Genomic DNA, 15,925 nt, shown 5'->3' on the forward strand with positions numbered 1-15,925 from the left:
TTTAATTTATGTATTTATGGCTTTAGTATAGCGCCAGCACTTTCCCATCCCAATAACCACATATTCCAGATGATCATTGACCCAATCCCTGCTTCTGCAACTCAAGTGAAAACTTCCAAATCTAAACAAGGACTAGGAAAGCCAATGAAGAAGTGCAGACTCTGTCATGGAGTTTAAAGTCCATACAGTCGAGTCCAATTTCTAAAGATTTGGGTAGCATTGTCCATCGAGGCTGAAGGTTCCAGTGTCTGTACCTGGATATATAAAACAGATACAATACACCAACACCAAGGGTTTGCATACCATTAAGAAAACATAATTGTCTTTCTCTAGTCTGTGCAAATCCTCACGTTGTCAGTGGTGGGCAAAGGAACATGCAGCAGACTGACACACACAAAGCAGTTGGTGAATGTTGCTGCTTTGAGTCTCTGTGAAGGTGGACTCCCTAATTCGATCTTCACTGAAGGCCCTCACAAGACTGCACTCATCTTCCTAGGGTCCTTCAGAGCCCCTAATTGGACAGGGAGCAAGGTACCCATGTGCAAGTATGACTGCACTGATGGGTCCCCTCCTTGTGCACACCCAAAGTACTTTTGGAAGGGTGCCAGTGGCATGCTGAGTTGTGACTGTTTCTTCACCAACCCTTCCGATATGGCATTAGCCCTGGTCTGGTGGTGTAACACCCAAATCCCTAATTTCAGCGGTGTTGGTTAAGAGCCAATAGTTCCTTCAGTGGCCCCACTGAAACTGTGAATATGTATTCTGCCTTACACAGAATGAGGAATCTCCTGTTGGTTTTATCGGGACAGGTTGGCTTTAGGAAGATAAAGTTCTCAGAGGAAGCTTATAGCTGGATCTTATAAGCTGGATGTAGTCTCCACCCAATGCGGCTAAATGGCCTCTAGATTAGACCCTCCTTGCTCACTCGTACCTCTTATTTATAGGCATGAGCCCATACCCAGGCATACTGGTAGACGGAAAGTTCTACAAGCTGGTGAAGACGGGATACCAGATGGCCAGACCAGACTTCGCTCCTCTGGAAATGTAAGTATGAGGGATTTGAATTCCACCACTATCGTCCTTTGGGCAGGTAGATGCTGAAGTCTTTCAAGTTCAAAATGTTGTAAATATTTGATTATTCAAAACGTAGAATTTGAAATTGTGTTTGATTTAGATTCGGAAATGGAATTTGCAGAGAGGATCCAAAAGTCTAAGAAAATTCAAAGACAGACATTTGGAATTTAGGATGCCAGTTTCTTATTTGCGATTGCGGTAATTCATCAAAATCGGAGTCCTGACTTGTTTTTTTTGGGGGGGGAGGGGAATCCATTTGAAATTTTGAGTGCACAACTAGCTTCAAAGAAAGCTCTGACATTGGAATTTGGATCACTAATCACAGATTTAGGGGCAGATTAGGATTGCGGTTGTTCCGCATCCTCGGGGCTGGCGGAAGCCACCGCCGGCCCAGAGGATGCGGAAAAACCGCAGCGGACCCAGCAAAGACCCACCGCCACATTAGGATGGCTGGTGGGTCCTGGTTTCCGTCCGCAGCTTTTCCGCCGCAGTTGGCTTACAACCGCAGCGGAAAAGCTCTAATATGGTGACGGTATCTTTCAGACACCGTCAGCCATATTAGGAGGGGCATCAAAAATGCTTTTCCGCGGCGGGTTTTCCGCCGTGGAAAAGCATGAGTAACTTCACTGCGGGGGCCCGTTGCGGGCCCCCTGGGTGACGGCGGGGGTGGGGGGTGCACATGGGGGGTACCTATGGTACCCCCCTGCATTTGTATGCAGAAATCGGCAGGCACCGCACGGTGCCTGCCGCTTTCTGCATACAAATGAAAAGTATGCATTTTTACCATTGCGGCAGATGCAGCTTGAAGCTGCACCTGCCGCAATGGTAAACATAGAGGATGTGACGGCCAGGGTGGCGGTCACATCCTAATTTGACAGGAGGGAACTCTGCAGGCCATGCGGAGGTTCCCTCCTCCTGTATGGTCGCGGACGGACTCAAGTCCGTCCGCGATCATAAGGAGCCTCTTAATTAGGTGTTTTCTATTTTATTTGGTCATCATTAGTTTTGAACATCAGTATGACTTTCACTGCAGTTTGAACTGCTGTGAAAAAAAAGGGAATGGAGTGCTCAGCCAGATGGATTTTGGAATCAGAAGATTGAAAACACTCAGGGCCAGATTTACAAGCCCCTTGCGACAACTTTGCACCGCTGTTGTGTCACTTCTGTGACGCAGCGACGTCATAAACAATGCGCCACGTTGCAACATATTTACAACGTGACGCATCTAGGTCACGTTGCAAAGCCATGCGCTACATTATACCTTCTTCAGGTATAATGTATGCAAGGTGGGCATTCCGACTTAAGAAAGCCTCGTAAAAGTGACGCAGTTAAATCTACAAGATTTCACTGAGTCACTTTTACAATGCCACTGCGTCAAAACCTTACGTCTGCTTGAAGCAGGCGTAAGGAGTGACGCAGCATAATAGAAATAGGCATTCCGAAGCATTGCTGGAGTTGCGTCGTGCTTGCGTAACGACTCCAGCCATGCTTTGTCTTTATGCCAATAGATGCGTCACGCATCTATCAATCCTTGTGCAACAGTGCGCCGCATTGTAAATGCGACACATCCATGGTGGCTAAGGGTTTTTTTGTGTGACACAAATTAACTGCCACATCTCTGCTGATATGCAGAGATGCGCCAGTTCTTGTAAATCTGCCCCTCATATTTTGACACTTAGGATTCTAGAATCTCTACATTCGATTCCAGGGCCAGATTTACTAGCCTTTCAATGGATGCGAGCGGGCCATGTAGACATTGAACAGGGTGGGGCTGATGGAGGATCCTAGGGGGACTCCGCATGTGGTCAGTGTGGGTTCCGAGAAGAAATGGGGGAGTCTGACCCGCTGCGTTCTGACGGAGAGGAATGAGCGGATCCAGTTGAGGGCCTTGGTCCGGGTTCCTGAGTCTTGGAGTCTGCGGGCTAGAGTACAATGTGAGACTGTTTCAAAGGCTCTTGTTGGAGATCTTGTTCTTGTTCCAAATCCTGCGCTGGAGCGGACGTTGAGGAGAATGCATGCAGGGTTTGGGGCGTGATGGAGTTGTAGTTGGAGGGTGGAGGAGGGTCCTGGGTCTCGGTGATGGTGAATGAGTGGTGGCAGTGTCGTTAGGTGATAGGTCCCTGGGTGGTGAGAGGTGAAGAGAGCTGGCAGTTGTTGTTCTTGCCGACGAGTGCATAGAGAGCCGAGGAGCTGTAGCGTTGGCCGGTCGGAGGACCAGGGTTCCTGGCGCTGGCCGCGGTTGGGTCGCGAACAGGCACAGGCGGGCTTGCCTTTGGCGCACCAGCGTCAACCCCACTGCAACCAGCTGCGCTGCAGACACCATTACATAGGGTCGGAGGAGGGTGAGACAGCAGGGAGGCAGGAACACGCCGGAGGGGCAGCGGTGGCAGCAGCGGCAGGAAAGCAGCTGAGAGGAAGTTGAAACAGAGAAAGAAAGCAGAAGATTAAGTAGAGGAAAACAAAAGTAAAGTAAGGAAAAATAAAGTGAAAATTAAAGAAAAATTAAGTGAAGAGAGAAAATAAAAATGATGGCTGGCAAAAGAGAGACAAGTGCAACTGGCTGGAAGGCAGAGCAGGGCCTTGAACCGCGGTCAGTGGCAGTGAAAAGAAGAGGCACTGCCTAGAAGAGCTGCTGGTGGAGCTGAGCGTTGAGAGAGCAGGATCCAGAGGGTACTTGCTCCTACCATGGGGCGGGATTTTCTTTCACATAAGCTGAGCCACCCTAGAATTCAGTTGGATTTGTTTTACATAGAATATGTTTTTGGAAGTGCTCAGGAATTGATTGTGTTGTGGGCCGTAGAATCATACTCAAGTGGACCCTGGTTTTCTTGGGGCAGTGTGGTATGTCTGGACGTCAATCCTCCAGAAGGAGACAGTATCCGGCTTTAGTACCCAGACTGTTGTGAATGGGCTGGACAAAATATCAATTTCAAATGTAGAGCAGCTAAGATTGGGCACAGCTAAGGAAGGTAACATGAATAGCGTTGCTAAAACCAGGAAGTGTTGAAGGACAGCCATAATACATATGGGGTCAGAATAGAGTTTTTAGCCACTGTGGTAAATAAGGATTTGGCCATACCACCTAGAGTTTTCCTACAGTGCGGTGCTTTGAAGCAATCTCTATTGGGAGTGTATCCTGCTATATCCTCCAAATGCAGCACCAAGAATGCACCCTCCATGTATAATGGTTCCTTCGTTTTGCCATTGCATCAATGTTTGAATTTCTTCAGCATACGGGTCTCAGAGTAGTGTTAATTGAAATGGGGGACATATAGTAACTCTACAACATTCCTGCCCCTGTATCCCCTTCTCAAGATCTTTAATCCCAACTCCCCTCACTTTGCCCAATCGATTGTTTTTACTCCCACTCTCTCCTTTACTCACTTTCAGTCCTTCCCTACTGCTGTCTGTCGGTACTATACAAAAAGGGGAAACTATTTTACCTTGTGTTAATGCATATTATTTTTCATACAGGTATGAAATCATGAAGGCATGTTGGGACCTGGAGCCCACACACCGCCCTACATTCCAGCAGATCAGTGACTTCATTCAACATCAGATTGCCAGTGACCACAACCAGGTGAGGCCCTAACAATCAAGGGAATAGCTTGCTTATGGCTGAAGGAATTTAGATAAGTGCAAAATAAAATGAGATGGTATAGATTTTCAGCATTTCGGTATTACAAAATGCATAAATCGCCGTATATTTGGAAATCGCCCCTTTTTATCAGGCTCACATCCCCCACTTACCTGCACTGCAAAATTTGATTTGGGCACCCGCCGCTTGAGCGATAACACTCACTCCCCCCACACAGCATCTCCATCTTGGCTGGTGAGGCAGGCCTTACAACAGTGGCCGCCATAGGCTGGGAGGCGCTCTAGTCTTTGGGCCGGGTTTTCACCTCCTATATATTTTATTGGCCATGCTGGCGCGCAGCGATTGCGCGCAGCGGGCGCACCGATGGCGCGCCGGAGGTGCGCCAGAGGTAAGCCCATTTTCGCCCATTCGCGCACGGTCGGGCCCAGGGACCAGGACCTCTGTCCCACTAACCACCCCCCTACAAACATACTCCTGCTGGACACTTCTTGCCCTAAAGGGGGTAACTCCATCTGCTTGCAGCCATTCTGTGGACCTTGCGCTTCGCCGCTTCTCATGTCAACATTGTCCTTTTAGGGCGACGGTGGTGGTCGATAACACAAGGAAAATAGAGGTAGATCTGAAAATGGCATTGGTAAACTGCCATTCTTTACCAAAACATGCAATCGAAATCTCCCTTTTAATTCAAGATCTGGACCTTGACATCCTTTTTTTAACAGCAACATGGCTTGGATCCACTTCTGGCCCAGATATCGTCCAGGCTCTCCCTCCTGGATACCAACATAGGGACAGAGTGTCCAAGGTTGGAGGAGGGATCGCCATTCTTTATAGGGATCATCTAATCTGTCGTATGACTGGTAGTTCTACTCCAGATTGTGAGAGTGCGCAATTTTCTATCACATTATCTCCAGAACTGTCATTCTCAGGTCTTTTGATCTATCATCCACCTGGCCCGATAGGACAATTTCAGGAAGGACTAATCGAAACTACTCTAGATTTAGCTAGTACGGGTTCTAATTTTATAGTGTTGGGAGACCTGAATCTCCATTTTAATAACCTTTTAGATCTCACCGCAATGGAACTGACTAAGGATTTAGCCTCTTGTGAATTGAGCTTAATAGTCTCGCATCCCACTCACTCCAAAGGGAATCTTTTAGATCCCATATTTTCAAACATTGCGGAGTTAATTTCAGCTGAGCCATATTCGATCCCTTGGTCAGACCATATGGTTATTACCTTCATATGAAAGGCACACAGATCCAGTCCAACTATTCCTTCTCACAAAGCCTTAGGTAGGCGTTGGACGAAATTAGAGCTAAATGATTGGCTAGAAATACTGAAGAAGAGCGAGCCTCTGGGTAATCAGGACATAGATAGGGCAAACAAAGACTTCAATCAATGGATTGAACAGTTGTTGGATACCGTGCTCCCAAAAAATGTTATTACAAACAAGAAAGGCCCTACTAAACAACCCTGGTTTAATTCAGACCTAAGGTCCCTTAAACAGGAATGTAAACGGGAAGAGAGGCAGTGGCGGAAACATTTTGATGAGGAGAAGAAAAATAAATACAGATCCACCATAAAGAAATATAAATTTGCCCTTAACATGGCCAAATCCACCTTTTATGCAGAAAAAATTGAGGCTTCCTCCAACGCCCCGAGAGAGATGTTTAGGATAGTCAAATCTTTGTTAAAAGCCCCGGACCCGCCATCATCATCATTATCTTTTGATGAATCTGGTGTTCGCTGTGACGAATTAGCAAATTTTTTTGCCGCCAAAATTCAAAAGATCCTCCTCTCCCTTCCCCCCCACCCATGGCTGAATTAACTTCCCCTCTGGTAGGTTGCACTGACTCCATCTCGCCTCACCTTTCTCTCTTCTCCCCCCTCAGTGCAGAACTTTTACCCCATCTCATTAATTCCATAAAGAGCAGCTCCCCGCTCGATCCTGCCCCTATGACCATCTTAAACTCGGCTTTGCCCCACATCAGTACGCACATTATTAACTTAGTCAACACTTCGATTGAGTCAGGCACTGTGCCACGAGATTGGAAGCTGGCCATGGTCAGGGCTTTGTTAAAAAAAACAAGCCTTGATCCTGACGATTTTCCAACTATCGCTCCATTTCCCTCCTCCCTGGCATCAGTAAGCTGACCGAAAAATGGGTGAACAAACAGTTGGCGTCTTTTTTAGAGACCCACGACTTGCTCCACCCAACTCAAACAGGGTTCCGGAGAGGACAGGGAACTGAGACAGCACTGTTGAGGGTGGTCGAGGACTCCAGGAGGATTCTGGACGCTGGCGGCAGCACGGTCATTATCCTCCTGGACCTCAGTGCTGCCTTCGACACGGTTAACCACCGTGTCCTCCTATCTCGCCTTGGAAGGATCGGGGTCACGGGCAAGGCCCTTATGTGGCTCGAGTCTTTTCTTGGAGATAGATTTTTTAAGGTCTTTTCGGAGAACAGCTGTTCCCTTCCAGTACCATTACAGTGTGGGGTGCCACAGGGCTCCTCCCTTAGCCCCACACTGTTCAATGTGTACATGGCGCCTCTGGCAGAGGTAGTGGCCCCCTTTGGAATCCAATTAGTAAGCTACGCTGATGACACCCAGCTAGTTGTCTCCTTGAATCAGGTAGAGCCCCTTCCGACCAATCTTTGCAACTGCCTGGAGGCAGTTGCAAATTGGATGGACTCATCCCACCTTAAGTTGAATGGGGGAAAAACTGAGCTGATGCTATTGGGGAAACGAGCCACATTTAACAACTTGACACTTTGGCCTTACTGCATGGGGCCTGGGCCCACTCCAAAGATCGAGATTAAGAGACTTGGATTTTGGCTGGATGCGGAGTTGTCATTCAAATCCCATGCAAGGAAGACAGTAGTTACTTGCTTTGGATTGTTGAAGACAATCCGCAAAATCCTTCCTCAGCTACCCGAAAAAGCCAAGAAAACCATAGTCCAGGCCATTATTCTATCTAGGCTGGACCATGGGAACGCGCTTTATCTAGGAGCCCCTGTTTCGGTTATTCGGTGACTCCAGGTCGCCCAGAACTCTGCAGCGAGGCTACTTACGGGTGTTAGCTATCGCGTATCAGCTAGACCCGCGTTGAGCACTTTGCATTGGCTTCCGATAAGGGAGCGGGTTCATTTCAAGACCCTCTGTACGGTCCATAAAGCACTCTATGGGAGAGGCCCCCCCATCCTGGATGACATGATTAGGCCTTATAAACCATCTAGGAACCTTCGCTCCAATCAGCAAAATCTTTTAGCAATTCCCAGGATTAATAGGGCCCGCACAGGGGGCCGTCTTTTTTCGTATAATGCGGCTAAGTTATGAAATGCTCTTCCTCCATCCCTCCGACAAGAGCCTAACTTACTTGCATTTTGAAAGAAGTTAAAAACTGTCCTGTTTCCCAGCATCTAGAGTCTGGGCCTCCGCATCTTCTGCAATCCATTTCCCTCTGGTCAGTCCTAAGCGCTGGGATGCTCCCGAGTAGCCATGCGCTATAGAGGAGCCTTTACAATACAATACAATACAATACAATATCAGTAATATGGCACACTGTATTTGTTTGCACCGAGTGTACCTAGTCAAAGGGTGCACCACAGCGCAAACAAGGAGAGTGAACCATTACAGTAATACAGCTCCTGGAGGGATCTGTGATGCCATGATTTGAAAGTATTGTTGGTCACCACTGAGAAAAAAGTGGTGGCCTTATTTAGAGTCTGATGAATGCAGTACATCTACCGAAAATCTTTGCATGTCCTGGCTGCCCATTTTTGCAAGCATTAAAGCCCTATAAACTCCACACAGGGCAGACTGGGCATCCGCAGGTTTTTGGCATATGTCCCATGTCTGCCAAATTCAAAATCAGGCCCTTTGTCAGCTCATCTCAGTTCTCAGAGAGCTGTGTACTCTTAGACTAAAGACCCTTTGCAGTACCCAAAACTAGGGTCACCTCATGAGCCCTCATGATTATGCTTGAAATCTGAAGTAAAGTCTTCCCAAAAGGTTGTGGTTGAATACTGCGGTACCAAAACAAGTAGGAATAACACAAGGGAGGCTACATGCAGAGTCATACTATGAGTAAATCCGCTGCAAACACAGCAAAAGATTCCTCACAAAACACAAAAATAGATAATAACACGGTTTAAATGTTGGCCTAACTGCAGGCACAGAAAATGAAGGCATAGATGCATTAAATTGATATAATATATATGTGTGTATTTATGTGTACTTCTAAAATGTAAAAACTAAAACTATGCAAATATGTATATACTTAAATACATATTTGCACTTGCACTGCCCAACACACCATACTGTTCACTACCACTCAAATACTCTGCCACATACAAATGTTTGTTGCTCCAAGGTGGTGGAGCTGCACTCACCATCTGCACTTCCACATGGTGGATAACCAGCTAAGGGCGCCGCCTAGTGGAGGTGCAACCTTCAAAAGTGTTTCCCTTTTGCCTTGAGTCTTTAAAACCCTTGCACGATTACTGTCTGCACTTTTCTTAAGATGTAAACTGAACCTTGCATCTCTTTTTTCAGGATGCCAACCTTCCATGTAATGCAGAGGGGGATAGGAACTCTGACTGCGGGATGTCCAAGTGCGACAAGGGATCCTGCGAGCAGGGAGACGCCAGCCAGCCCCTGTTGAAGAGCAACAACTACCAGTTCTGTTAAGCGTGCACACGTCTAGTGGCACTTTTGTCTTCCACCTCCTCATAATTTACAGATTGTCTGGTGATTTTCTGTTATGTCTGAGCTGTCTTGGAGCTCTCCCAGCCTCCATCACTCTCAGGCTTGTTAGGGTTTGAGAGCCGGATTCAAAGGGCATTTTCTTCTTTTTCATCGGATGCAGCTAGATGAGGTAAAGTCATCATACTGTAGCAATCTATTATACACTGGAACAAGACTGGGCCAAGAGTGGGAATCTCAAATCTCAGCCTAACATAACATTCAGCAAAGATGTGCCAAGTGGACAGAAGATGATGCAGTGATTCCTGCCTCACACCCATCTCCACCGTGCTAGGATCCTCTCTTTCCTGCTGAAGTTAAAGAAATCTCCAAACGGCACTGTGGCCGGTGTGTTCTTCCATGTCTATGTATATGTCTATGTAGTTGTATCGTATGTGTCCATAGACTGCTACAAGTCATGAAAGGGATTGACTACGCTTGAGTCCAAGGTGTTTCCAGGCAGAATACATCTCTGAAGATGAGCACAAGCCCACCCACCAAAAATGTTCTGTAGGACTGCAGGCCCATCTGTGGCTTTCATAGGAGAGAGTGGGGGCAATAGCACCTATGTAGAACAGGCTGACAAGCATGCTGGAGAGTGGCAACAGTCACATACAGGTGGGTGTGTGTATGTGTAGTCACTATGGGTAGAGCATGTCTTGTTCATCTCTCAGCAACTCAACCAGCTGTATTGCAAATGTTTAAATTTTTGTCTCATACAGAACGAAAAGTGGAAGGGGCGGTGGCATGTACCTGGTATTGCTGTTATTTGCTTTCAGTTGTGAAGTTTGCGCAGTTGTGGCGATCACCCTGCAGTGTACATTGGTAACAAAGGCAAAGGTTTATCTGCAAGGGTTCAAATAAATGCTTCCAATCTGACCTATGGGTGTAGAGGAAGAAAGCACATAGTTATTGGTCTGAGAAGACAGTGAGACCGTATGATTACAGCAAATAATTTGAAATGAGAGGTCCAAAGTCCCATTTCCGCACTAGCAGTACAGTAGTCATCACCATCAGTACTAACCCATCTTTGTCTTGGATACAAAACCCTTCTCATGGAGCATTTGTCCGTATAGCATGGGTTTTGGACATGCTAGTTTACCCTGACTAGGATGGTGCCCTAGTTCAGGCACAGAAAACCTGAAATGCTTACTTCTCCAGAGTAAAGCAACACATGCCAGACAGGGGTCACTGGAGAGTGGTAAAAGTTACAGCCTGCACCTTAAGAAGTAAAATACATGCATTGATGTCTTAAGCACCATTTGTTGATTAATCTTATGTGAATAAACTAAAGGCAGACACACTAATAAGCTGTCTACTCTGATCTCTTGGGCACAGTTTGGAATTCTAAATGTCAACAGTTTTAACTTAGAAATACAAATATGCTAGAGTAGAGTAATTTAGAAAGCATGCCAATTGATATTATAGAGAATGGAAGATGGATGTAGTGTTTTACTGCTGTGCTTCACACACTATTAAGCAGAGTAGTGGCAATAGCAACTCACCTTTTTATTCAAAGAAGGCTGTGCTTTTAATAATGCAAGATAGTTAGCCTGAACTTGGCTGCAGGGATCACCAACTGAGCTAAATTTGCGAACAAAATGGGATTATGCTCAGAGTGGCCAATAAGAATAGGTTTGTATGGGGTAAAGCTGTGCATCCGTCTACCTGTGATAATCTTAATGTAACCCACAAGTACTGTACGTATGATGCTGGGTAGTCTTAAACTCTTTCTATTCTTCAGAAGAACAGTCTGTATCCATCAGTCTTAGAAAACAGCATCATTTGTTGACTTAATTGTGCTTTCCCCTCACTTTCTAATTGGTTCATACCCACATGGTTTTAACCAATATCTTGAATACTTGCCATACTCCATTCTGATGATGCAGTGTTCTCATCCTCTAATGGGCGTACAAGTTGCATCTCCTGAAATCAAGATGTGCCATTGAAAGACAAGTGCCACATTAGACGATTTAATTGTTTCGAATTCTCCACCAAACATGCAAGGTGTTGCACCGTCTTCTTAGTGCTTTATAAGGTGCCTTTCATTTAGGCTTCAACAAAAACAGGGTTTTCCTCTCATTTCAGTTATATGGTTTGCATACGTGGAAGAAGATTAAAAAGTTGTCTGCTGTCTGGCAGGTACTAGTATAAACTGTAAAGTGGAGGATTACTATATTTGACACAGAGGATTTAGTAAATGGAACATTTGCCATCCCATGGCAGAATAAAACTCAGTAAAAGGATGTGCCATAAAATAACGGGTACACAGATGGGACTAAGAGGAAGACACAATGCTCACTTGCTTTCAGTGAAAATTAGTGAGCAAAATATGGGTGCTTCTCCACAGATTCAAATGGAACATACAGGCACGTGTTGATAAATGGCAATGTTCCCATCTGGACTTATCACAATTCCTCACAAAAAGGCAAGCAAACAGAACAGATAGAGTGACATTATATTCTCATCTGTTACTGGAGCTTGGCTATCTTAATGGATCAGTCAAAGGTAAATAATTTCCTTTTAGATATATATAAATAAATAACTGGTTTCTATTCACTCATCCTTTCATCCAAAAGTAAGCCAATATCACCAAGACATTCTGTTCAAATTCATAATCAAATAAATAGTTTTATCTAAAAAAAGTTGGAATTTTCATTAAAACATACTCAATGTAGCAATAAATATGTGCAAAACAGGTTTATCCACACAGTTGTATGTTCTGTATGCAAATTCAAGTCCACACCAAACTTATGCTAAATACAGATTGACAAACCTAAAAAAAACATTAAAATGTATATTAACACAAGAGGAGAATACCATAGACATACATTGTTGTCATTAGAAACCACTAATCGAGCAAAAAATCATTGGTTACACCACCACTGTTAAAGAAAGTCTCTTGTTACAACCAATGTTGAGTCGATTTAGTGTATAGACGTTTCTGCATTGACGCGTTTCAGTGGGTATTAATGATCCAAACCACCTTCTTCAGGAAAAGAATTGATGTCTCCCACAACTTGAAATCTGACAAGTATTGCTCCTTGTAAAATGACTCCTCCGGTTCATATGCCACACATAAGGTTATCCAACGGTCCCATCAGTATATGGATCTTAATGATAAACTGAATTTCTTTTTTTCGATCCTTTTTCGTGTTATATGTGGGATTTAACAATCTCCACCGCTTGTTTGTTTCAAGCAACGATTACATCAGTCAACTTCAAAGGGGCCCCAAAGGTGCCGGAAAAAAGCTGCCTCTGATCCTAATGCAATCTCCTTCTGCCTCATGTTTGAACGTTGGATAACCTTGTGTGTGGCATATGAACCTGAGTAGTCATCTTACAAGGAGCAATACTTGCTAGATTTCAAGTTGTGGGAGACATCAATTCTTTTCCTGAAGAAGGTGGTTTGGTCATTAATACCCACCAAAACGTGTCGATGCAGAAATGTCTATACACTAAATCGACTCAACACTGGTTGTAACAAGAAACAGTGTTTCATAGTGTGGTTTATCCAATGATTTTTAGCTCGATTAGTGGTTTCTAATGACAAAAATGAATGTCTATGGTATTCTCCCCTTGTGTTAATATGAATTTTAATGGTTTTTTTTGGTTTGTCAATCTGTATTTAGCGTAATTTTGGTGTGGACTTAAATTTGCAGATAGAACATGCAACTGTATGAATAAACCTGTTTTGCACATATTTATTGCTACATTGAGTATGTTTTAATGAAACTTCCAACTTTTTTTTAAAGAAAACTATATATTTGATTATGAATTTGAACAGTATTTCTTGGTGATATTGGTTCAGTTTTGGATGAATGGTTGGGTGAATAGAAATCAGTTCTTTATTTATATATCTCCAAAAGAAAATTGTTTACATTAGACTGATTGTCAATTCAGCGCCCTGTCCCTTTGGTGAAAGGAGGCCCCTCTCCTGTTGTTTGAATGTCTTACGGGATCTACATCTGCTATTAGAGCACAGCAAGTTCTTTCCCGATGTATTACTCCTCATTTTGCTGAACAGTTTTCCCTGAGCAATGATTCTGGATATTTCTTTAACTCATCAAGTTGGTTGGTAAGCAGAGAGCATGCCAGTAGCCATTCTAGATTATCCAAGGGCTCGTCATTGTCTAAGCTTAAAAATAAATCCTAAAGCTTAAAAAATAACTTCTTAAGCTTGTATCCACAGACCCCTTCCACCATGGGTTAGGTGACTTTTTGAGCATAAATATGTACAGTGTCCATGGTGGGTAATTATGAGGGATACGATGCTGGAGCTGGCATGTAGTGCAGCTTTCACCCCTGAGAGATGGTCTAGGGAGTGGATAAAAGGACAGAAACATACAGTCGAAGGTGTCACACTCAGTTCTAACTCCTACCCTTCCGCCTTCATCCGCTACAAGTCTGTCAGTATACTATGTTCTAGCAAATATGTAGCCCTAATGGGTTTCTTGGTAGATTTACTACACAAACACATAATAACTAAGAAGGTGTAAAGAAAGACCTGATGTCTTCCACAATTAGCAGAACCTAAAGTGGCCCTTTTCAAGTCTTATGTCCAATATAACCCATTGCATGCTATGGTGGCCTGGGTGGAAAATGTTTGGTCACCATGCCATACTCTGTTGAAAGAAACAAAGAATGCTACAAAATTCAGCTTTTCAAATCACAAAGATCTATGCAGTCTTGTCCAGATGAGTTTATCAAGTAAGAACCCTGGCACCTTTCTTTAGAGGACCCTGTGAACAAAACCGAGATTTAAAAACGATTAATTTCCTAACTGTATCAAGGGTAGTGTCACCAGTGCCAGAGATCATGCTCCCTCTTTTTCAGGTGCCTACGTGTTTTAGGCGCTGCATGCTGTAATCTCTGTAATCCAGCATGCACACTTACAAAATATTTGAGCCGTCCAATCTTCATAGCACCAATGGCACAGTCATATGAGCCTGTGTTGAAATGGTTAAAATAGAAAAATGGAGGCAATTGTTTTATTGTGACAAAATAGTTCTTAGTTTATCCAGAATGCCAGATATTTCAGCAGAGGCACTGTTAAAGGCAGTTGCTCAGCACAACTGGCCAAACTTCTGCAACCATTCTTGGCCTTACCATCATTGTCATTGAATTGCTTGGGTTCAATTTGAACTGGTTGAAGCCCATCCTACTGTCTGCTGCTTCAAGAAAGGATATCAAATTCCCTGTTCACAAAGTTTCAGGAAGTGACTTCAGTGTCAATGGTTTGTCTTCTGCGTAATTGTTAATGCTTTATCCCATGTAATTTTCACTGGAAGAGAAGTGCAGGAGAGAAATATTAACCAACAATTGCAACAGTGGAGGTCTTTTGTAACCCCAGAGCCTCAGAGGTTTAGGATATGAATGTGGTAGAAACACCTTCTGTGATCTTTCCGCAAGGAACTACCAAATCCCCAACATCATTGCTATTTTACCCCCTTCTGATATCAAAGAATCAAGGTGGTGACTACTGATTTGCCAAGTTCCGTTCTAAATCCGGTGTATATTGTGTCTAGGATAATATGGTTATCTATGAAAAGTTGAAGGCTGGCCATGCTACTTTTTCTGCTAATTTTGGTGGATATGGTAGATTTGAAACTTGACAAAAGTTTATCAAATTGCTACCATCATCCTGGGGTGTTTTTAGCAGTGGAGTAGCAAGATTTCATCCATGTTTTCTGCCCTGCAATGTCACTGAGGGCCAGGTTCAAAAGTTTCCTTATCTGAAACACTTTCCTGAAAGACTGCACTAGGACTGAAATGCTTTGCCACCAGGATGTCAGACCCAGAGGTGTTGCTCGACTTTCTCCCCAAGCACACACACCTCATGATTCACAGAGCTGTTCTTGTGGAGGTATAATCAGAAGGTCTGTCTTGATCTCATGTTGAGGCTATGTGGCTTCTTGGTAGGTGCTGTTGGAGGTAATCAGGTGTCTCAGTGGCATACTGAATTGTAGGGTTGCAGAAGCTGTTGGGACAACACTAGATCCCTCAATTTTATCAAGAGACTCTCTTGCATCACTGACTGGTCCGGATAACACCAGCCCCATTTCTTCTGTGACAGCCGCCTCAGCACCTCTCCAGAAAGTCTTTTTCTGAGTTTCTATGCCTAATTCAGGTATAAAATTATAAATTTTTCTCGTCAATGTCCATCTTCAACTAATTTAAGTTACCTCTTTGGAGGTTAGTGGTTCCTTGCTGGCATTTGACAGAAGCGTGTATCAATCACTTACCTGTCTGTTCTTGTCTCACTTGCAATCTCACTGGTCACTTTGTCGATCAGCCAAGATCAGGTTGACAGTGTTGTTTGCAAACCATGCAGCCATGTTGGATTTTGAATTTGTCTGCTATTGCTGTTGGCCTGTCATGTGTGAATCATAGCAGTAACATACTGTGTCGTCCTTTCTTTGAATTTGCATCCACTTTTTGACAAACGTAAGAAATAACTGGGGACTGCCAAATTGCTTTTAGTTCAAAAGTATGATACTTTAGCCAT

At 44.2% G+C, this 15,925-nt stretch overlaps 1 protein-coding gene across 1 annotated transcript in view; it reads left to right on the top strand.

The window, feature by feature from the left end:
• The window catches only part of CSF1R (colony stimulating factor 1 receptor), a 247,587-nt gene extending 236,865 nt beyond the window's left edge, over positions 1 to 10,722 (top strand). The window contains exons 19-21 of the mRNA XM_086931314.1: positions 945 to 1,044; positions 4,549 to 4,654; positions 9,229 to 10,722. Of these exons, the coding sequence (XP_086787440.1) occupies positions 945 to 1,044; positions 4,549 to 4,654; positions 9,229 to 9,363 (341 nt within the window). The 3' untranslated portion in view covers positions 9,364 to 10,722. The remainder of the gene's footprint in view (positions 1 to 944; positions 1,045 to 4,548; positions 4,655 to 9,228) is intronic.
• Positions 10,723 to 15,925: the final 5,203 nt, after the last annotated feature.

This window comes from Lissotriton vulgaris, chromosome 7 (assembly GCF_964263255.1).
Source record: "Lissotriton vulgaris chromosome 7, aLisVul1.2, whole genome shotgun sequence".
Classification (NCBI taxonomy): Eukaryota; Metazoa; Chordata; class Amphibia; order Caudata; family Salamandridae; genus Lissotriton; species Lissotriton vulgaris.